The sequence below is a fragment of the Procambarus clarkii genome, chromosome 14 (genome assembly GCF_040958095.1).
Source record: "Procambarus clarkii isolate CNS0578487 chromosome 14, FALCON_Pclarkii_2.0, whole genome shotgun sequence".
Taxonomy (NCBI): Eukaryota; Metazoa; Arthropoda; class Malacostraca; order Decapoda; family Cambaridae; genus Procambarus; species Procambarus clarkii.
The window spans coordinates 15,186,110-15,210,040 of NC_091163.1; the positions used below are offsets into that span (position 1 = coordinate 15,186,110).

Genomic DNA, 23,931 nt, shown 5'->3' on the forward strand with positions numbered 1-23,931 from the left:
GTAAGGAAGGCAACTAAGACCGTCTATGTGGACTACAGAACATCTACAACGACGGGATAACGTAACACAACATTGCCTCTCACTACGTCAAGTCTGTCACGTGACACTAGAGCCTCTGATGTTGATGCCTCTCGTCGGTCTTGTCTCTTAAGTCTTCCTACTTGGGAACCTGTACACTGAACATTGCTGCCTTCAACACTGCAGTGTATCCTCAGGATGGGTATGGGGTCCACTAGCACCCGTAGGATGGGCATGGGATCCACTACCACTCGTAGGATGAGTATGGGATCCACTACCACCCGTAGGATGGGCATGGGGTCCACTACCACTCGTAGGATGAGTATGGGGTTCACTACCACCCGTAAGATGGGCATGGGGTCCACTACCACTCGTAGGATGAGTATGGGATCCACTACCACCCGTAGGATGGGTATGTGTATGGAGTCAGCCTCCACCACATCACTGCCCATTGCATTCCATTTGTTAAATAAGCTGACACTGAAAAAATTATTTATGTCGCTGTGGCTCATTTGGGACCTAAGTTTCCACCTATGTCCCCTTGTTCGTGTTCCACCTGTGTCCCCTTGTTCGTGTTCCACCCGTGCTAAAGAATTTCTTTGTCCACCCTCTCAATTCCTCTGAGAATTTTGTAGATGAAGGATAATGATAAATCAATATGAAAAATTCTATATATAATACATAAAGATATATTACAATAATCATATAATATATATCACAATATACAGAGAAACACAACCAGTGTTTGTGGCACGGCATGGGACACTCTCACACTCTCTCTCTCTCACTCTCTCTCACTCTCACACACACGTATGCATGCATGCAGGAACATGCACACTTGCAGATGGAATATTCAGAGAAACAGAAGTACAACCTGAATGGGGAGGAAGAAACCAGAGAAACAGTTCCAGCCACAAGCAACATAGAAGTCAGCCTTAAAGAAAAGAAACTCCCCAGATTTGGAGTAGGAAATGGATACCCGGGTATATACATACATACACACACACACACTTGCTGTGTATGTGTGCACGTGTTGGTGTATGCATGCATGCATGTGCTTGTAATTACGTAAGTGTAGTTAACAGGTACTTAAGTGTAGTTCCAGGATGAGAGTTATGGTAGTGGTGTCCCGTCTTCCCAAAGCACTGTTATATAATGCTTTGAAACTACTAAAGATTTTGGCCACCAATGCCTCACTTGCCTTGTTCCAATCATCTACCACTATGTTTATGAAAGTGAAATTTCTTATATTTCTTTGACAATCTTTGTTTATTTAGTTTAAATCTATGACCTTTTGTTCTTGAAGTTCCAGGAATTCTTCCCTCCCAATTTTTCCCACCTGTGGTTCTCAGTTGATAGTTTTCTATCTACAACCACCTCAAGATCTCTTTCTTTATCAGAATTGTTTAAAGTTTTTTTTCACATAATTTGTAGGTTGTGTGTGGTCTATTTTCTCCTATTCCACATTTCATATCATGGCATTTATTCAGGACGTGTGGTCCTGAATAGATTGAAAACACAATCGACTTGATAATGGTCCTGGACGGACCGAAACGTTGTCGTTCCTCGAATCTTCTGGTGTGTGGTCTGGTCAACATACTTATTCCACGTTATTGTGACTCATCGCCTGTCGATACTTGAAATTAAAGAAATGTGCTGATTGGCTTATAGAACAGGTCAATCACTGAGAAAGGATACCAAAGGATACATGATCCTAACATACAAGATACAAAAACCAAATGGGCAAAGACAAACTGCCACAGAAAGCAAACAAATAAGATGACAAAGTGGAAACTGTGTTTAAGAGTAAGAAACTTAAAGAAAAGGAATGTCTTCAAACGGGTAGAAATGTAAATAACGGGGTAGAAAGAACAAGTAACCTCCATTAACACATCTAAAATGTAAGTTTAAGAACAGTCAAATTTATTAAATTTAGGCTTAAAAGCCTAAAAAAAAACCATTGCACCAGACAGTTTGCTGCTCAAAAAATGGTGAAAATGTTCAGTAGGTGAAAGTATATTTCCCACAAATACTGCTAAGTATGCGCAGACATGCACGCACGCACTCAGGGCACAGAACACAGACATGCACGCACGCACTCAGGGCACAGAACACAGACATGCACGCACGCACTCAGGGCACAGAACACAGACATGCACGCACGCACTCAGGGCACAGAACACCCGATTATGTTGTACAACCTGCCCCATTCATGGTCATTTAACACATGGCAGCAGTGACTAAGTTCACTACAACTGATGTGTTTCAACCTACGCACAGACCCCATGCTGGCCACTGTGCATTAACGTGTGCTCTCTAGAAAATAGCAAGTGGCACATACCCCCTTTTGCTTTCCCTCTCACTAGAATGTCACTAAAACAACCTTTACTCGTGTATGACTTGAGACAGAAAGCCCCCTTCGCTCATGTATATCTTCACCGTACAAGCACTTCACTTATATACAATTTATGGAAATACATTCATAGTCCCCCCCCATTGCACACGATATGCCAAAATACACTAACGCGCACGCACTCATTCAAGAATCAAAACTATACAGAAACAAATCAGATGAGTTGTGGTCGCTAAACACCTCTGTTCATAGTCCTTCATCGTCTGGGTAATATTTTAAGTTCACCTAATTCTCATGAGCATCAAAATTTGCATTGTACTCTGTAGACCCTTTAAGAAATCAAGGAAAAAATTGCACCTTACCGATTACATTTGCATGTTGCTCGTACAGGATGGTGGCAACATGTACTAGTACAGTAGATGTGCTGTAAGTCTCATCACTTAAAGTATATCTACTGTTGACCAGACTACACACACTAGAAGGTCAAGGAACGACGACGTTTTGGTCCGTCCTGGACCATTCTCAATCGATTGTGAGAATGGTTCAGGACGGACCGAAACGTCGTCGTCCCTTCACTTTCTAGTGTGTGGTCTGGTCAACATATTTCAGCCACGTTATTGTGACTCCTCGTCAGTATATCTAGTGTAAGTGATCAGACTAGTCCCTATGAGTGTTTGCTTCAGTAGCTTTCAAAGACTAATAGTATTTTTTACAAGATCATTATTCACATGTGGGTTACTTGTATACAAGTTTATACATTCAATTTATTTAAGATCATGTAGCGCTAGAGGAATACCTGAAAGAGCCAGATTTATTGTTGAAAATTGTGAATTCATAGTACAGCTGATGCCCATTTGATATCATGTTTTCCTTAGGCCTAGTAAATTTTAGATGCTTAGATGGAACAGGTGACATACCGAAGGAGCACTTATGGCCTACACTCATTATAGAATTCTTCCAGAATAACTGCATGCACAGTTATATATTTTGGCTCACTGTCTTTGAAAAGTTTTGGGAAGACACGCATGACATGGGACAGGTTTTGTAATGCTTTGGCACCGACAGATGTCCCTAGATCTTTGTCTCCCAACACTTGATATGGCATCGCTCACTTGGCACTCTTACTTGGCAAAGAAACCAGATGGTTTCGCCTGGCACACACTCTCCATGCACGCCTCGCCCACTTAAATACACCTATGTACAGGGGTACACAGCACTGAGAGCACACCGCACGAGTGGAGAAATGTCCTCACTAAGTTCCTGCGTGTGGGTGGCCTCAGCAGCTGGGTAGACGCTAGCAAGACGAAGATTGCTGAGCATGGTGAGAAAATTGTTTATGACTCTTAGCTTTACTCCAAGCAGATGGATGTTTGCCGGGGCGTTTACACGTTTTGGTCTTTACTTCGGAAGCCTCGTCCGACTGATCGTTTTCTGAAGGTTCAGTAGTACCTAGTAGCTGCTCCATATACTCCGCAATCTCAGAAGACCCAATTCGTGCACCAACTGACCCAACACTCATGGGCTCATCATGTTCGTAAGCTGGGTTGAAGGCAGCGTATGTGTTGAGTTCGGCAACTGTATGAAGAATGGGCTCATCGGAGCGGGATGGTAATGTACCTAATGTATCTTGCTCTCTTTCAGCACTCCCAACTCCTGCACCTCCTTTCAGGTCATAATAACCACGGCTTTGAGAGGAAGAAGACACAGTTCCGCTGAGGTCTCCCTGCTTGTTGCCTCCATTATTTCGTGATGGGGAATAGCCCGAGTAGTGAGAATCTGTCATGGAACGGCCGTCACCCTCATCACGTCTGCTGAGTTCGGACACTACACTTGACTGTGGGAGACCAGAGGTGGTGTCTAAACTAACGCCAATATTTGGAACTTGTGGATGAGCCGACACCCAAGGCTTAGGACCAAACCTCTTGGGTGGAATAGGTGGTGGTTTAGGTTTAAAGTCAGGTTTAGGAGGCAGTGCTAGCTGGTTATCATCAGCCAGTGATAGCTTATCAAAGTTACCAAAGCTGTCTTCGGATGCTGATTTGCTCTCTGCATCTCCATGATCAGATGCAACGATGGGCTGAGCAGCTGACATGAGGAGTTTTGAGAGAGGTGGAGCTAGGCCAAGGCCTAAATTCCTCTCATGGTAGACATCGCTGATCGGCATCTCCCTATTAAGGCGCGACATCTGAGTAGCAATAATGTGATCCTGGATGCTCTTGTGGCCCATGTGACTCATCTTCATGGACATTTCATCACCTGAACGATAGTTGTAGAGGGAATCGTTCTCGTGAATAGTTGCTGCATGGTTAGTACGTGGCCGCAGCAGCTTACCAATTGAGGAGTCAAGTTGCACCTCTGGCATCTTTCTTGCCTGCACTACTTGTCTGGTCTCGCTTGCTTCAGAAGTGGTGTTTGAGGTAACTGTTGCACCAGAGCTGGAAGCTTGGCCCTCAGCAGCCTCAGAAGAGAGCTCACGCTCACTACTACGATCCCGGCGGCCACGGGCCCCTCCAAGCGTGGGACGCCCCACCTCAGTGCGGACACTGAGACGGTCCAGGGTGTCCATAGTGGCACTCTTACTCAGCTTAAGAGTAGCTGCACTGCCTACTGTTGTGTACACACTTCTTACAGTACCTGTTCTTCTAGGCCCAAAATCTGAGTCTGAGCTTTGGGATTCAAATCCAGAAGACGCTTGAGAATTGCTCTTATTGATGGAGACATACTGCGGACGCATGAATCCGGCACTGACATCACTAACACGGCTGTGAGCAGAAACTGGGGCTTTTGAAGCAATGATTGGCTTGGCAAGTGGCTGACGTCTTACTGTTGCCTGTCCACTCTCCCAGTCAGTCATACTACTGGTGCTGCTGGAACTGTCAGGTCGTTTTCCACCACCATCACTTGCTGGAGATGCTGAAGTATACATGGAACGGATTTTGTTTTGGTGAGCGAGCGTGAGAGAGAGACGTGGAGAGGGCTGGGGCGACCCTGTGTCACTAGGGGGCCCATGGTTAGGACGGAATGCTTGAGAATATTTGGCAACGGGATCAACAGGAGACGGAGTAAATGCTGCATCGCTTTCCCGCCCCTTCTGCTCACTGGTGGAGGCTCGGGCGCCATCTGGCTCCCCGCGGTTTCTGACGTAGCTGGAGAAGGCTCCACGGCCAAGCAGGAGTGGAACAGTGCGGTGCTGGAGCAGGGGCTGGGACGGGGGAGGCGGAGGAGGAGGAGCTGCCACAGACTCATCCTCGTCATCAGAACTCACCAGAGACTCCAGACTACTGCTTGAGTCCACACTTAGGCTCTTTGGGGCATCTTGAGTGTCTGTAAAACAGCAAAATTATATGAAATATGTCACATGTATTGAGAGAGTTTAAGCAACAGTGAAGTACAAAAACTCAGTCACATGATAAACTTGACTAATTTTGTCAATATTTGAGAAAATCACACAGAATTACTACTGTAGTATAACATTATAATGCATTGTCAGTAGTTTAGAATACAGTAAGTGACTTCGATAGGCATAATGGATTGTAATTATTATCAATACTATCCATGGATGTTTAGTACAGATGTATTTACAAAATTCTTATCAAAAAAACTACCAAATACAGTAATAAATTTAATACAAAGATTCAAATTATATACAGTTTTTTGTTGCATTAAAACTATTATTTATTAGTATTCAATAACTAGTCAAAAAAGACATTATGGTTCACAGTTAGTGTACTAGTGTGGCAGTGGCAGAAGGGGGGAGAACTATCAGGGGGGGGGGAAAGCGCCAAGCCATTACGACTATATAGCACTTGGAAGGGAACAGGATCAGGATTTGGGATGGAACAGGAAGTGGAGGGGGGGGGGTAAGGAAAGGTGCCCAACCACTTGGACGGTCGGGGGGATTGAATGGGCAGTTGGAGAAGTATGAACTAAGACGTACCGAAGAGAGCGAGAAGAGCCTGGTGAGCGAACTGGATGTTGCGTTTGTTGGCCTGTTTGCCTGTACGGAGAGTTACTTCGTCACGCCCCACCTCCATTAAGTCAAATCCTGTCCGGGGGATAGAAAACTTTAGAAAAAGTCACTTGCACAACTTATGTCTAGAAATATAAGATTGTTGAACAAATCCACAAGGGCCCATGATGAGGGTTCGAACCTACGTTCCGGATAGTCCCAGACGCGCCTTAGTCGGCTGCACAACGACATGGTCAAAAGAAATGCTACCGGGAGTGCTACTGCACTCACACTGATCCCACAGCCTCTTCGAGACACAAATCAGGGTTTTACACAATTCCCCCATTCACCCGGGCTCTGTCAACAACCTACCTACCTCTTTGCCCTTATTTCAATACACTGTTTTGTACTTCAATATGCGTGAGTTGATGCATCACGCTATTGTGATTTCTGTGTGTATAAGAATGTTTTACATTCTTGTACACCTTAAGAGATAATTACCTAAGTGTTACAGGATGAGAGCTACGCTCGTATCTGATTCAAGGACAGATACCAGAGGACACAGATTCAAGCTAAGGTGCCACAAAAATATTCGAATGTTTTCTATTGCAAACAGAGTGATAGATAGTTGGAACAAGTTAAGTGAGAAGGTGGTGGAGGCCAAACCCGTCAGTAGTTTCAGAGCGTTATACGACAAAGAGCACTGGGAAGACGGGACATCACGAGCGTAGTTCTCATCCTGTAATTACACTTAGACCTGTTCAGTCTAGCCAGAATTGTACCGATCTATGTAAGTTGATACGAATATAGCTTTTGATCCACAATTTTATAACAAATGTTCAAGAAATATGTAAATATTTCATTCAAAATAATCTGCTACCAGAAATTTTTAGCCAAAAATCCCCAAGTTTGCTAACTGTAGGTAGTTACTCAGCGATTGTAACCTATCCACCGCTGCCCACTGGATGGGGGGGCGGTGTGCAGGACAAATATATACACTATGACACTAGCTCTCCATATATGTCAGTTGTATAATTTAGAAACTGTACTTATGGTCAGTCTCGAGCCCATTGTTGATGTGACAATATGCATTGAATTTTGTAACTAGCTCATCAAGACTATAACTTGCTTAGCTAAATGAATTGTAGGGGTTCAGTCCCCGAGCCCATTATGTGCCTCTATGATTCAGATTCTCTCTTCTTACATACCTAAAGAGGCAAGGAGCTCATGGCAGCCATTGACCCTCCAGAGCTTGACGTGAACTGGCACCTCGATGGACTCGCTCTCCAAGTCCTTGAGGGTGAACTGGGTGATGACAGCCCGCATCACAGAGATGACATCTTCAGCATATTCAGGGGAGTCCAAGAGCTTGGAGACTGCCTGTAGGGACGTCTGTGATAACCCTGTCGAGATAAAGGCATTTAGCATATATATATAAATCCTTTGCTAGCTCAAGAGGCAGAAACCTCCTTCAAGACTGTATATTTAAAATATGTTACATGTAAAAATCTGATAGAATTGCCAGATACAATTTGAAAAACATACTGTATATGGGATTTACACAATAGAAAAAACACATTTAATACTGATTTTTTCCATCTGGCACCTGCTAGTTAATTCTTGGAGTTCCCAGAGTTATTCATAGTTATTATTGCATTTCTAGACACTTTTTATTAAATACACATCATATTAACAGCCTCTAGATATGTGTTGATATTGGTCGATCATGAAAGGTACCTTAACATTTATATTTGCCAACACAAAGTATCAAAACACAGAAGGCAAAAAAATGATATTGTATAACTGGCCTCCTCAATGAGGCAAATGCAGTATTTGCAATCTGAACTGAAACTCAAAAAATTACCAGTAGTAGTAGTACTATAATTCCTATTGTCGGAGACATGAAGCAAATACAGTAATCAACATCCCCCTTGGTCATCTACTGACTTTCACAACAGTTGCCTAACTCCTCGGTAGCTGTTGACCAGACCACACACTAGAAGGTGAAGGAACGACGACGTTAAGACGAAGAAGACTATCGACTTGAGAATGGTCCAGGACGCACCGAAACGTCGTCGTCGTCCCTTCACCTTCTAGTGTGTGGTCTGGTCAACATTCCTCAGCCACGTTATTGTGACTCGTCGCCTCCTAGGTAGCTGTTAACTGCTAGAGGAACAGAGATATCTAGTAAAAGGTTAAGTGCCCTGCCTGGGGATTCAATCCGGTCCCTGTATTGTAAGTCAAGGATGGTGCTACAGGACCCCATTGTTAAATACGGATTCCAGACAAGCTGCTGGCTTCTGTCGTCGTCGAGGCCACTACCTGAGGATAGTGGTCCTCTATCACCTGAAGATAGTGGTCCTCTATCACCTGAAGATAGTGGTCCTCGGGTAAATTCAGGTAAAAATGATTGGGACTCCTTAAAATATCTCAATCTGCACATTTTAGATTACAGAAGAGAGATATACATAATAGTGTACACTTGGAAAAGGTTGGACTGGTTCCAAATCTGTACATAGAAATTATTCCAAATGAAACCGGGTGATTTAGCAGAATATACAAAATAGCCCATGATTTGCCAAATGTGCCTAACATTCTTAATATGTTGAATTTTACAAGGTAGGTGTAGAGCTGTTTGTAAATCTTTTCAAATACCTTTTATAATATTGGTAGGTTTCATATTGACCTGTAACTGATTATCAGCTGTATCACCCCCCATTATGAAATGGAGTTTCACTTGTCTTCTTTAGCACATTTAGCACATTTTCTTTAGCACATTCTCAAGAGATTTGTTGAAAAGTAGAGCTATGGCTGATGCAAGAACACAAACAGTACTTTGTATATCGTAGTTAATACAGGTATTTCACTGTAATACAGGTGACACACCGTGAGACAGTGACTAGGTGATGCTACAGTGTCACCTAGTCACTGCTTCACGGTGTGTCACCTAGTCACTGCCTCACGGCGTGTCACCTAGTCACTGCTTCACAGCATATCACCTAGTCACTGCCTCACGGTGTCACCTAGTCTCTGCCTCACGGCATGTCACCTAGTCACTGCCTCACGGCGTGTCACCTAGTCACTGCATCACGGCATGTCACCTAGTCACTGCCTCACGGCATGTCACCTAGTCACTGCCTCACGGCGTGTCACCTAGTCACTGCCTCACAGCATGTCACCTAGTCACTGCCTCACAGCATATCACCTAGTCACTGCCTCACAGCATGTCACCTAGTCACTGCCTCACAGCATGTCACCTAGTCACTGCCTCACAGCATATCACCTAGTCACTGCCTCACAGCATGTCACCTAGTCACTGCATCACAGCATATCACCTAGTCACTGCCTCAAGGCATGTCACGTAGTCACCACCACACCAAACACCAATGCCGCTCACCGAGAAGGGCCTGAAGGCTCGCAGAGCACTGGGTGAGTCTCTCTCCTGGGTCACTCTGGGGGAAGAACACACTACTTGGAATCCCATTCGCGGCTGGCTCGAACCTGAACCCGACGCTCATCAGCAGGTCCTTCCAACCCGTCACATTGCCCACCTTGTTCTCGATGGACTTCTGCGTGGTGTACATGGCATTGCGGTGGCCACGGTGGATCCTCTGCAAAGATTTCTCCACCTGCAAAATGAACCATCACAGGCGTATTGAGGAAGGCTAAAGGAACAGTTAGGTTTGTTGTGAAGATTTGAGGGAACGGCAGTTTATTGTTGGGAATTTGTTATATGTAACTACATAACATGGTCTAATTTGCGACAAAAGATACACACATGACTCTGGCAGGTATGTTGTAAAGATTTATCAGGATGGTGCATGTATGTAGACACTCGGATACACACATGCACGATGACAGGTATATACACGATGACAGGTACACACATGCAAAATGACAGGTACACACATTCACAATGATAGGTACACATATGTATAATGACAGGTACACACATGCACACTGACAGGTACACACATGTACAATGACAGGTACACACATGTATAATGACAGGTACACACATGCATTTATTCAGGCGGGTTTTGCAGTCTGTGTTCAGGATTCACCATACACAAACCTGGGTTCTATTCCTGGCCAAGGCAGAAAAATATGGAAAGAGATTCTTTCACTCGATGCCTCTGTTCACCTAGCAAATTCAACTCACAACTTTAAAAGATAGGGAAATAGGGTAGGACTAATTGCACTAGATACCTAGTGGCTAGAAAAGTAGAGTCTAAAAGCCCGCTAGAGCTAAAAAAGAGCTAGAGCTTGATCCTGCAGGTACAAATATGTGAAACACACACACACACACACACACACACACACACACACACACACACACACACACACACACACACACACACACACACACACACACACACACACACACACAAAGAGCTGAAGCTCAACCTCCACAAGCACAACTGAGTGAGTACACACACACACACAATACCCACCAGGTGCAGAGTAACTCTGAGGGCATCCCGGCACTTGTCTGGGGTCTTCAGTAGTTCACAGAGTGCCTGCCCCATCAGTGCCACCTGTGGAAGACCAAGGGAAGTGAGCATAGGGTATCACAAGTGAGATGGGGGGGAGGTGGTGGGGATGGGTTGAGGGCAGCAATGAGGGGTGGAATGAGGAAGGGATTACATTACTTCTACAACCAGCCATCTTTACTCTCTACTGATCATAACACAACTTGTTAGCAAAACAAATTGCGGGGAAATGTTAATGACTTCAAATCTCATTAAGTAAACACTTCCCAGAGCCATAACAAACTGGAATTCAATAGAACACAAGTGTGCATTTCTTTAAATAAATGTTTTATGGACATGAAATATAGTATGTTGATTCAAGTTGGTACTGATATGCCACATGTGCAATTCGGCAGGCCAAAAAAGTTATACCTTGTTTGACAGCTTGACGTCGGCACCGATGAGCAGGAAACCTGCCCAGTTGGCAGGATGGGCGAAGTGTTTGGTCGTCTGCACTGTCTGCTGAGCCTCGGACAGAGCTCGACTCACCCGCGCTCCCTGCAACAGCCAAAATAAGTACATTAAAAAACCGTTCCTGTCCATGGCCACGTTACTGCTAACACGTTTAGTGAAATTGATGATGCACACTGCATTATCTGTCAGGACAATAGCTCAATATTTCTCTTTTATAGTATTAGGAGGAAAAGAGTGAGTACCTGAAGGAGTGAGGAGTAGAAGGTCCTGAAGAGTATCTTGACAGCTGTGTCAGGGACAGGCCACAGGGACACAAGGACACACTGGGCCCCAGCCGCCAGCAATGCCCGAGTGAGACCCACCACTCCGTCACTGTTGGCTCGCCCGTGGTGGTCCCGGGTGTGGCACGAAGACACTACCACCAGCTTAGCTCGCAGCTTCAGGTTCAAGATATCGGCAGCCGTCAGGAGGAACTCGGATAATGCCGGCAAGTCTATGGTGGATGCAATTTCCGAGCCCTCATCGTCCAGGTGCTCGTGGATAGCCTCGGGCTGCGATGAATGAGAGAGTCTCTTCGATGCCCGGGACTCGACGAACTCTCCAGGGGAAAGAATTACAGCCGATAGTTTCCATGAGACGTGGGAGGCCAGGTGAATACACTCCACCTGAGATATAAGTCTCAAGATGGCCTCTTTGTTAGCACAAGAACCAGTCATTGCTTTTGTCTGTAACATTTCTGCGACGATGGTAGCTTCCTGTTCAGCATAGGGAATATCGCCCCAGCCCCACTGTTCCGTCACTGTACTCGGTAATTTTGGATTGCCTATCACAAGTGCAGATGTTTGTTCACCACTGGGTTTTGAGTTCTTTGATCGCTGACTTACTCGTAAAGCACTGATAGAGGGCACAACTAGCAGTGAATAACGCTCACAGAGATAATCATTACAGTTCGTACCTTTAAGAACGGGAAACGGGACAAGGTAGAGGTCCCCTTCCAGCACTAGCATCAGTTCCCGCGACACCCCTGCCTCAGGCAAATGGTCTTCCATAGGTGCGATGAGGAGCTCATAGAGTGAGCGGAGGCAAGATGGACCCTGCCAGGTCACCCTACGAGAACGAGTGGATCCTGGCCGCGATGCAGGACCAGAGGCAATAGATCCACTTACTGACCCCAGTGAAAAGAGAGAAGATAGAGAGTAATTAGAAGAATTGAATAAATGATTACGGTTCACCATTCTCAAGAAACCTGTTCTATCGGCCTCGTGGTTAAGCTTGTCGCCAAGCTCCTCCAAATGAGCATTCCACATATCACCAGCCTCACTCTCCGTCTCGCTGGCGACGCCTCCGCGAGTGACCCCAGCGCCACACTCGACCCCTAAGGCATCCCGCACAGACTGGATGTAATGCTCCAGCAGTGATCCACACGTACCAGTCGAGTCTTCCCCACAGTCACCTTCTCGCTCTGCCTCCACTTCGCTCACACTCACTTCGTTGAACTTGACAATACCTGAAGGTAACAAACATCAATTTGCATTCTCTGTAATAATGATTTGCATGAAAATTTTCCAAGCAGCTAAGTTTTACATAATATAGTTCTCTCAAAATGTCGCAAAATTTTGTTTACATCTATATAGCATAAATAATTATATTTTTTGTAGTACACTATTGAATTAAGCAACAGATAAAAGAATTACGAAGTTAAAAACAATTTTTTGAGGTATATGGCAAGCTGTATCCCTGCAATATAAATAAATCCTTTCTGTCCAAAAAAGATGAAAGTATACTTGGTTGGGGAAGCTTAAATTGTTTACCTTTATTTGGTACTATAAGCCAACTGTAAAGACATCCAGCAGCTATGCTATAGTAGAGAACCGAAGCCTTCTGCCGGTTGACAATTTCAACGATCTGGTCTATCGAAGATGGAGTCGAGTCTTCAATTCTAGAGGCTCGGGAGGTGGTAGAAGCCCCCTGACGCTCGAACAGGAGGTCGACAAAGGCACGAGTTCGTCCACGCTCCGCCACAAGAAGAGCGTCCTCATTGCGGCCGAGCCCGACTAAGACTCGCTGCAGCGCCTGGTATGAGGCAGTCTGGAGGTCAAAAAGTGAGAGGCGGTAATCCTGCGAACCTCGGGCTTCTCGGCGTATGGCGTCAAGTAGGTGGGCGGCACGGTCGAGCTGCGTCTGGGCTGCCTCCAAGTCGCCATGGCCCCATAGTGCCATGCCCAGACGGTGTCGGATTTTGGCCTCATCCTCCCGACGACCTAGCTGCTCAGCAATCTGAAGGCCCTGCTGCAGGTACGCCACAGCCTGAGTGGTGTTCCCGAGGGCGTGATGTACCCGACCCAGAGATGCATATGCCAGGGTCTTTGCCACCTGAAACACCAATACCTCCAATAGTATAAAATTGTAATTGATCAGTCTGATTTAAATATTAATCCAAATTAGCATTCTAATCTGTGTAAAGTTGAAATAAGTACAAAATAAAATTTGGCATAATGATAAAAAATGAGTACATGTTACTTTCCAGAGCATTATATAGCTAAGAAGAAGCACGTGGACTCAAAAGATATTTCTAAGAGTGCTGTTTAAGCCACATTTCACAACACCCTCAAGGTTTCCTTATACAAGAAGTGCTTTTTCATATTTACACTATGACGTGATATGCTGCGAGGATCACCAGATGTACAAGCACTGTCGTTCATGTGGGCAGCCATATCACAAGAGCACCAGACGTACGCACCTTGTCGTTCATCTGAGCAGCAATACTGAGGTGCTGTTCCCCGTGGGTCACTGCCTGTTCGAAGTTGCCCAAAGACTCGTAGGCGAGGCTGATGTTGCCATGGGCTCTCCCTTGCTCGACGGGGTTGGTGAGTTCCTCGGCAATGCGGAGGTCGAGCTGGTGGTATCGAAGGGCCGTGGCGTACTCGCACATCTGTTGGTAGACTGTGCCCAGCCCGCAGGCGGCCTCCGCCTCGCAGAGTTTGTCACCCAGCTCCCTGTTGACATACCATCGCCAAAACCATCAGTAAATTTTAGATCATTCTATTCATTATAACTGAATTCATTCCTCCAAACCATTTCATTGCAGATGAAGAGTCGCAATAACGTGGCCCAAGGATGCACACCATAACATTGCCTAACTCCCAAATACCTATATATTTCATGCTAAGGTAAACAGTGTCATCATGTGCAAGGAAATATGCCCAACAATTGCTATACTGTTTCTGTCTAGGGAGGGGCTGATTTCAAGCCTTACCTGGCAATCTGGTGCTGGTGTTCCATGCAGGAAATGGCTTGCTCGAAGTTCCCCAACAAGGAGTGTATGTGGCCGAGTTCGCCATAGGCAGAGCCCTTGGCAGCGGGGGTGTTGAGTTCGTGGGAGACTACGAGTCTCTTCTCGTAGCAGACGAGGGCTTGCTGCAGGTTGCCGATACATCGATGAGAGCTGCCCAGTCCTCGGTACGCGCGCTCTTGGTCCCGGGGGCTCTTCGTTTTGAGGGCGATGGCCAGGTACTGCAGAGATAACAGTGTGTGAATGACTTTTAATGCTCGAGAAAGGCGAAGACTTTGGGGTGCCATGATTGAAATGTACAAATGGATGAATGGGCATAGAATTGAGAGATATTAATGAAGTACTAAATATATCAACACATAATAGCACACTTTCTCTCTCTCTCTCTCTCTCTCTCTCTCTCTCTCTCTCTCTCTCTCTCTAATCCAGTACAACGTTTAAATTAATTACTAGTTTGTTTTGATACGTCTTGATATGATAAGTGTAATTTAAAATGCGCCATCATGATAGTGTTCCATCACCATCAAAAAGTTTATTATTTACATTTTGGTTCAGGAAAAGTTTCCAACTTGAATGTGAGAATCTTTGCAGGTAAACTGGCCAGGGTATACCATGAGGGCCACTATGGTCTCTGAGGAGACGTTGGCGAAGGAGGGGGGGAGTGGTGGGAGTAGAGGGGGGAGCAGATGAAAGGAGAAAGGGGGGGGGGAGGATGGGAAGGATGGAGAGGGAAGAGAGAGAGAGGGAATTATCAAAGGAAGGCATCAAGCCATTACGACTATATAGCACTGGGAAGGGGTCAGGATAACAATTTGAGATGGGAAAGGGGGAAAGGAATGGTGCCCAACCACTTGTGGACGGTAGGGGATTGAACGCCGACCTGCATGAAGCGAGACCGTCGCTCTACCGTCCAGCCCAAGTAGAGAGGGAGGAGAGAGAGAGAGACAGAATACAGGTACCGTACCTGTTCATGACACTTAATGGCCTCGTCTGAGTCCCCGAGAGCGTCGTAGCAGTCCCCGAGGTTGCCAAAGGCACGGCCCTTGTCGACGACGGCGGTGGTGGTGGAGAGCTGCTCCAGGGTGGCCAGCTGCTGCTCCAGGTACCCGATGGCGTCCTCGAAGTGGCCCATGTTGAGCCGCGCGATGCCCAAGTTTCCGAACGCTTGAGCCTCCAGAGACGCATCCTGTAAGGAATAGATGGGGGCATTGTGAGTGTTAGAGGTATTGTGAGAACAAGATCTAGCCAGTGTGGCGGGATAGACTGAAGCAGCATGAAGGGCAGACAGGGGGCAGGGAACTCTATGGTATGAGGAAAGTTAATTCAATAACTCAAATCTTTCAAATCAAAATTACCTTACAGCAAATTGATGAAGAAAAAAGACCTTGGGTTCAGAATCCACCATCACTGAAAGTTGTACAAGTGGTAGCGGTAATAATCTCCCGCCCTGGGCCGTCATGGCGGGAGTCAAATATAATCCCGTGTCATATTTGAATCTCCCGCCCTGGGCCGTCATGGCGGGAGTCAAATATGATCCCGTGTCATATTTGAATCTCCCGTGCTGGGCCGTCATGGTGGGAGAGTCAAATATGATCCCGTGTCATATTTGAATCTCCCGCCCTGGGCTGTCATGGTGTGTGTGTTGCCAATGTGAACGAATATTCTACCAGGTATGTGTGTGCCAGTCTCCAGTAACGAGGCGTTACGAGCCTCTCTGGTTGTAAAAAGTGCTGTAAACAAGCATCCAGTGTTTTGAAAAGGATGTAAAAATAATATGAGTAATTTTACAACTGCAAATTGTGTACCCCAAAACATTTACGAAGCCATGAATTCCACTTTTGAGAAGCAGACTGAGAAAACGTGCTCGCATGGGGGTCGGTGTTTGACAGGGGGGATGGCCCTCAACGCAACAAACACACAACCTAACCGCAACTTTCAGGCAACGTTATTACATTGTTAGAAGGTAAAAAAGTAACATTGTGGTTACGTTATGTGGTGGGCACACGGACGGTGCTGGAACGGCAGGGAATGCCTGGACACCGAGCCTTTGTTATTTTCAAGTCTTTAAGACTTGAAGAGATGTTATAGTTAGAGCTTCCATATGTATAATGTATCTTGAGAGGTTATCTTGAGATGATTTCGGGGCTTAGCGCCCCCGAGGCCCGGTCCTCGACCAGGTCTCCAGCCTGGAGTATAGCTTGTAGTAGCTGGTTAGACAAGGTTATGTTAGCCAACACACAACGTAACGGTCCCTATTGTTACCTCATTACAACCTGTTACAAAGCTGTTAGAAAGTTGTTACAACTTGTTAGATACTTGTTAAAAGGTGTTACACGTTGTTCGTATGTTGTAGCGACGTCGTGTGTTCAGTAGGAGATTACCTGTCAGTCCACACCCCTGAACCACCTCTCGTCCGTATACTTAACAAGCCGTACTGAGGTCAACCACGAGCTCCTCTGCCCGTTACTAAGGCTTGCCCTTCAGCATCTTGGTCCAGCGTCTAGAAGAATTACCTTGAGCTCCTTGGCCCGCTCGAGCTGTTCCTCGTAGCACTTCATGGCGTTGGTGTAGTTAGCGAGGGACATGTGGACAGCTCCAAGGTGGCCGTGGGCCTTGCACTCCCCCTTCACGTCTCCCATCTCCTGTCGGATGGTCAGCTCCTGAAGGAGGAACAGAGTTCGTCAGTTGGAGATGAAAGGAAAATATTTCGTTTAGTCAAATTAAGTTATGGGTGTGTCTGTGTTTGCACACCCATACATATTGTGAGAGTGTGTGTAAGATTGGGAGAGTGTGTGAGTGTATAAGACTGGGAGCGTGTGAGTGTGTAAGACTGGGAGAGTGTGTGAGTGTATAAGACTGGGAGCGTGTGAGTGTGTAAGACTGGGAGAGTGTGGGGAGAGTGTGTGAGTGTGTAAGACTGGGAGCGTGTGAGTGTGTAAGACTGGGAGAGTGTGTGAGTGTGTATGTAAGACTGTGAGAGGAGGTAGAGCTGGCTACTTCTTAAGGAAGGCATTACACAACCTGGGCGACCGACAGATGACTGTCAATGAGCGCATGGTAAGTGACCGTTGCGGGGGGTAGTGTCTGCGGTACCCGTTGCCTCACCTGACTCCTGTGGTACCTTAGAGGAATTCCTCCCTCCCCCTCACCTGAGTGTGGTATCCTAGTGCCTTGTCGAAGCACTTGAGGAGCCTGTGGGCGAGGCCGAGGGCGCCGTAGGCTGAGGCTTCGAGCACCTTATCTCTGGACTGCTTGGCTAGAACCAGCTGCTTCTGGTACACCTTGACGGCTTCGTCGTAGTTCTTCATCTTCATGAGGACGTCGCCGATGTTGCCCAGGGCGCGGAACTTGCCCTGAAGGTGTTTCATCATGTGCGCCAGGGCTGTGGAGAGGAGAGCACGGTGTGAGATGCAAGGCTCGCAAAGGGAAGGATGAAGCCACAAGGGTCTTGATGAGGGTTCGAACCTACGTCCGAGACGATCCCACTTGAATGATGGAAGGAAGGAATGAAGGAAGAAAGACAGAGAGAGGGAGTGAGATGGAGAGATCAGGAGGAAGGCAAGGAGATGGAGAAGTAGATAGATTTGCAGAGGAAGGCAGAGCAGGAGGAAAAAGATACTTTACAGAGGAAAAGATAATGAGAGGAAAATCGTAGAAAAAAAAGAGAAGGGAATTGCACACACACATGTATCCCTTGGAGCTTGTGTCCTCATTTTGTTCAAAATACGAAGAGATATCAAGACGAGAAACGGGTTAGGATAATATATATAGAGAGAGAGATGAGAGAAAGGGGGGAGAGGACTAGAAGAATGCCTCCTGCAGGCAGCCAGACATCTGCACCAGGCTGCAAGCTCAGTGTTGCAACATCAGAGCAATAACCTCCACACAACGGCTACACTCTATTAAATAAATTCCCTTGATGGAAAAAAATATATATATACATTCCTAGACACCATAGACTTAGCTCCGACCCTTAGTTTTGCAGCATGTGTACTCAGGACACAGGCGAACATTTCTATGACCAGGTTAAGTGCCTTAGAGATCTTGATCTCCAATACAGAAGTACATTTAACTGTCCAGGAGGAGGCAGTCACATTCCTAGACACCATAGACTTAGCTCCGACCCTTAGTTTTGCAGCATGTGTACCCAGGACACAGGAGAACATTTCTATGACCAGGTTAGTGCCTTGGAGATCTTGATCTCCAATACAGAAGTACACTTAACTGTCCAGGAGGAGGAGGAGGCAGTCTGTAATGGCTGACCTGCAGGCGGTTTTGGTCAAGCAGTCTCGACTGTTCTGTATTCCTGTGTGAGTATAATTTGTGTATCATTGTATATTCTGTTCCCGTTGATGTGAGAAAATGTATTCCATATGCATCCTCCCTGATTGTATGTGTTTGTTAAGCGTGTCCATATGTGTTTACTGTGCTCCCAAGACCTCTTGGTTAGTTCATTCATCCTTTAATGTCTTGCTTCACTTGTCCATAGTTGGAAATGACTATGCCATTCCAAGTATGAGAGTTGAAGGGCATGAGAGAGAAGGACACACACACACACACTGTACTATGATAGTGCCACTATCAAGGGCCGAGGAACGTCCTGGTATTGCAATGAATGCAAGTATGAAGAAAGATTGAAAGACCAGAGCTGACGTCATTAGAGATTGTAAGTACTTAGGAGGATTGACAGAGGAAATGACAATGTTCAAAATGAATACCAATAAAGCGAGAGGACATGGATGGAAGTTTGAGACTCGGTCGAGTCATAGAGATGTTAGAACAGAGCATCCCAGACGCTGCTTTTCTGGGATGCTCTCGGACGCAGGTTCGAATCCTCGCTACTGCCCTTGTGGATTTGTTCACGAGATGTTAGAAAGTTGTCTTTTAGCATAGAAGTTGTGGGGGAACTGGAATGAACTACATGATCACCTTGTCAAAGCTACCTCTATTTATAGTTTCAAAAGTAGATGTGATCATTAAGTGTCATTGCATTAGACCAACGGCTAGAGAGGCGGGTGCAAGAGCTGAAGCTCGTTTCTGAAAGCACAAATAGATGAGTGCACCCACACACACATCCTCATTTCCCCACACAATTGTACTCTCTTTACCCCCAATCCACATACATGTCATGGACATGATCTGATCTGGCGTAAGGGATAGGTAGTTCCCACCTGTCATATCTCCAAGCTCTCACTCCCTGTGAGACTACGGTGTGTTGTTGTAGAGCGTGTGGCGTAGAGAGTGAGGAGAGGGAGAGTGGCGGTGGTGGGTCCAAGCAACAGCCTGGTGGACCAAGCTCTCACAAGCCAAGCCTGGCCTCGGGCCGGGCTTGGGGGAGTAGAAGAACTCCCAGAACCCCATCAACCAGCGCAGCGGTCCGCTGGGGGTTAATGCACAGATAGCCACAGTGATACAGAGTATACACAGTGCGAGACGCAGTTGGTGAGTGGGCGGGGTAACTAATGGCTGGACCCCTTTGGGCCGGGCCGGGGAAGCGTCCCCTTGGCCGGCTAAGGAAAGGCCAGGATCGCACTCTGGATATGAAGGATAGTGTGACAGCCACGATGACCAGGATAGTGCCTCTAGCCTCCCGGGCAAGACATCTAGTTTGTTGTTATCACCATCAAGCTAAGGGACGTAGAACACTGTACTGTTGTTTTCTCTGTGTTACTTTCTCAGTCTATGTTAAGGGTTACATAGCACTGTAGAGGTAATCTATTCAGGGCCGGCTAACTATCTTCTGGGCACCCCCCTGGTCTATGTAATAGGTTTGAACGAGTAGGTCAGCTACACTATATATCTAATTGTGCATACGGGAGCTCAAGCTCTACAGCCCCGCCTCCTCTCTATACTACGCCAGCTGTCTTCACACATTCCAATACTCTCTCAACACAATCTCAAGCCAGAGCTGAGAATATTTAATACGCCACAGTAACGTCACACACCTTATGCATACTATATTTTATCTTTTATTTTGCTTGGGTTGGGTTTGCTCGTCAGACGCGCTCTTAAAGTGTGACCTGGAGTGGCTTTCCTGTCTGAACTCCACCTGTGCCTCTTCACGTGTTCTCCCCCTTGGACAAAAATAGTCTATTCACCTAAGCATCTTGTGTCTTGGTGATTGTATCGTCCTCCTCTCTCCACTCTTCTAATGCTGTTAGATTTGCTTATCGCCAGCTGTCACTATGGCTCATTTCTCTCTTATCTCCGGGACTTGTCTCCTGGGATATGTTTGGACGTCTTAAATATGCTGCTTTGTGCTTTGCCCCGGTGTGGGTTTCATGGCGGTGCTGCATATTCCAGCACTGGAGAGAGTCCTTGCTTAGGTTCTTGAGAGCCATCCTCGTGTAAGATAGTTTTGCATGCGCTGCTGACTTTGTCCGGTCAATACTGGCTTGTGGGTGAGGGTCAATACTGGCTTGTGGGTGGGGGTCAATACTGGCTTGTGGGTGGGGGTCAATACTGGCTTGTGGGTGGGGGTCAATACTGGCTTGTGGGCGAGGGTCAATACTGGCTTGTGGGTGAGGGTCAATACTGGCTTGTGAGTGAGGGTCAATACTGACGTGGGGTCAATACTGACGTGGGGGTCAATACTGACATAGAGGGTCAATACTGACGTGGGGGTCAATACTGGCGTTGGGGTCAATACTGGCGTGGGGGTCAATACTGACGTTGGGTCAATATTGGCTTGTGAGTCAATACTGGCGTGGGGGTCAATACTGGCGTGGGGGTCAATACTGGCGTGGGGGTCAATACTGACGTGGGAGTCAATACTGGCGTGGGGGGTCAATACTGACGTGGGGGTCAATACTGACGTGGGGTCAATACTGGCGTTGGGGTCAATACTGGCGTGGGGGTCAATACTGACGTGGGGGTTAATACTGGTTTGTGAGTGTGGGTCAATACTGTCGTGGGGGTCAATACTGACGTGAGGGTCAATACTGGCTTGTGAGTGTGGGTCAATACTGTCGTGGGGGTCAATACTGGCGTGGGGGTCAATACTGGCGTGGGGGTCAATACTGACGTGGGGGTCAATACTGGCGTGGGGGTCAATACTGACGTGGGGGTCAATACTGACGTGGGGGTCAATAATTGTCGTGGGGGTCAATACTGTCGTGGGGGTCAATACTGACGTGGGGGTCAATACTGGCGTGGGGGTCAATACTGACGTGGGGGCCAATACTGGCGTGGGGGTTGGGGGGGGCTACCGCTGGCTGGTGGAGAGCGATCACCCACCAAGATAAGGTGGAGTGGTTGACGTGGGGGGGGGGGAGGGAGGGGGAGTAAGAGATGCTGTTGCCATTGTGGTTGACGCAAGAGTCAGCGAGATAAAGAAAAAAAAGAAACTGCGTGCTTGTGGTGCAGCTGCTTGAAGGGGGGAGGGAGGAGGCTGGTGGCATAGTTGGCGTGGGTAGTTGCATAGTTGGCGTGGGTAGTGGTGTGGTTGGTGTGTGTGTGTGTGAGGTTGGGCAGTATGGTTGAAGCGTGCGGTTGACTAACCAGCTGAGGTCCGGAAACACCACCAAGTTCTCCACCCTCCATATTGATATCATATTCTTTAAGAAGTGCATCTTCGAATCTGAGAATCAGGATAAGAATATATTGGAGCACCTGGGGGAGATAAACATCGTAACGGAACGTCAGCCTAGACTTAAGAGAAGGAAAGTCATGCCTGATAAACTTAATAGAGTTTCATCATAAAGTTACCGAAACATAAGAAAGAAAAGACCGGGCAGAATATCTTCCCAAGATTTTCAAAGGGCATTTCATTTCTCATTTGAACCTCGTGTGCAAGATAGGGGAACAAACTGGGATAATGAGAAATTATTGAAGTGGGTACAGCCACAAGGTGAGGTAGGTAGGTAAGGGAGTACCTGACTGACAGAAAACAAAGGTTCTCCAGTCAGAGAGAGAGAGAGAGCTTGTCCAACCACTTGGACTGGACGGTAGAGCGACGGTCTCGTTTCATGCAGGTCGGCGTTCCAACATTGAAAAAAAACATTGAAAACTACACTTTGCAACAAGACTAATGCAAGAACCAATCGGATTAAGCAACTCTCGAAACCCTAGAGAAGAAACATAGAAGATATGACTACGACATCCAAAATACCGAAGGGAATTAACAAGATGAACAAGGACAGCCTCTATAAATTGGGAGAACAAGATGACACAAGTGAGGGCTAGTGCCCTTCGGACACTTTCTTTCACCTATTGCCTCTGTTCACCTAGCAGTAAATTTATACCCGGGAATCAAGAAACTAGACCTATTGAAGTCCCTAGTGGGACTTCAATAGGCCTATGAGCAATTTTGGTGCCCCTGATGATGAGAAATATTTAGGGGGAGGGGGGTCAGGGGCCCCAACAACCCCCCATGATCAATACAATCCACGTTATGGTCATTAATCTTCAACATACCTGAAGAACATTTTCTTCGTAATAATTCTCATCCGTGAATATAAAGTACTCTAAGGGAGGGGAGGATGACCCCATCTCGTCTCTTAAAATGTGAGAAAATACGAAACAAAGTCGTGCATGCAAATGAGCAATTCACTACGTTCAGAATATTTTCAACAGTCTACCAATCAGGGATTTTCAGGATATTTACAACAGTCTACCAATCAGGGACTTTCAGGATATTTACAAGTCTGCCAATCAGTCTACCAATCAGGTCAGAGTTAGTGTCATAGATTTGCCACAGGTGATGCTGGTGGTAATACTTGCTTCTTATGGTATATACACTCAAAAACTCACATTTCATTTACACTAAAATATAGACAAAATTCTGTAAACAAAAATTTGGTTTCTGTAAAAATGGCATTGTTTATCTCTATAAGTCACTGTGTGTGTGTGTGTGTATGTGTGTGTGTGTGTGTGTGTGTGTGTGTGTGTGTGTGTGTGAGTGAGTGTGTGTGTGTGTGTGTACTCATCCATTTGTGCCTGCAGGATCGAGCATTGGCTCTTGGATCCCGCCTTTCGAGCCATCGGTTGTTTACAGCAATGACTCTGGTCCTATTTCCCTATCAAATGTGTGTATATATGTATATGTGTGTGTGTGTGTTTGATTGAGTTTACCGGAGCCTTAAAGCACATCCAGAGGCACACTACAAGGGGCCCAGGAGCTGAGTCCCTAGGGGCGTGCACGCAGCCTCCTCCCCCCTGCACATCCGGGAGAAATAACTTACCTTCTCAAACACGTGAGATCTGTGAAGGATGAGACCAATCTAGGAGTAAACACAGAGCACGCGCGCACGCTCGCGCTCCGTGGCCTGCATGGAAATGCCACGGACGGGAGAGGCAAGGCAGCAAGATAAGAAGGATGAAAATAGAGTGAGGAAGGAAGAATAGGAGAGAGACAGAGAGAGAGAGAGAGAGA

The 23,931-nt window shown here is 46.4% G+C and overlaps 1 protein-coding gene across 1 annotated transcript in view; it reads right to left on the reverse strand.

Annotated features, from left to right (window-relative positions):
• Positions 1-677: 677 nt before the first annotated feature.
• Positions 678-23,931, reverse strand: part of LOC123771726 (tetratricopeptide repeat protein 28) — a 79,892-nt gene continuing 56,638 nt past the window's right edge. Inside the window, exons 7-19 of the mRNA XM_045764446.2 lie at positions 17,708-17,940; positions 17,072-17,218; positions 15,523-15,744; positions 14,523-14,779; positions 14,007-14,262; positions 13,078-13,639; positions 11,509-12,773; positions 11,225-11,350; positions 10,775-10,858; positions 9,718-9,949; positions 7,529-7,723; positions 6,309-6,416; positions 678-5,695 (exon numbers count right to left, since the gene is read on the reverse strand). Coding sequence (XP_045620402.1) covers positions 3,666-5,695; positions 6,309-6,416; positions 7,529-7,723; positions 9,718-9,949; positions 10,775-10,858; positions 11,225-11,350; positions 11,509-12,773; positions 13,078-13,639; positions 14,007-14,262; positions 14,523-14,779; positions 15,523-15,744; positions 17,072-17,218; positions 17,708-17,940 — 5,717 coding nt within the window. The 3' untranslated portion in view covers positions 678-3,665. The remainder of the gene's footprint in view (positions 5,696-6,308; positions 6,417-7,528; positions 7,724-9,717; positions 9,950-10,774; positions 10,859-11,224; positions 11,351-11,508; positions 12,774-13,077; positions 13,640-14,006; positions 14,263-14,522; positions 14,780-15,522; positions 15,745-17,071; positions 17,219-17,707; positions 17,941-23,931) is intronic.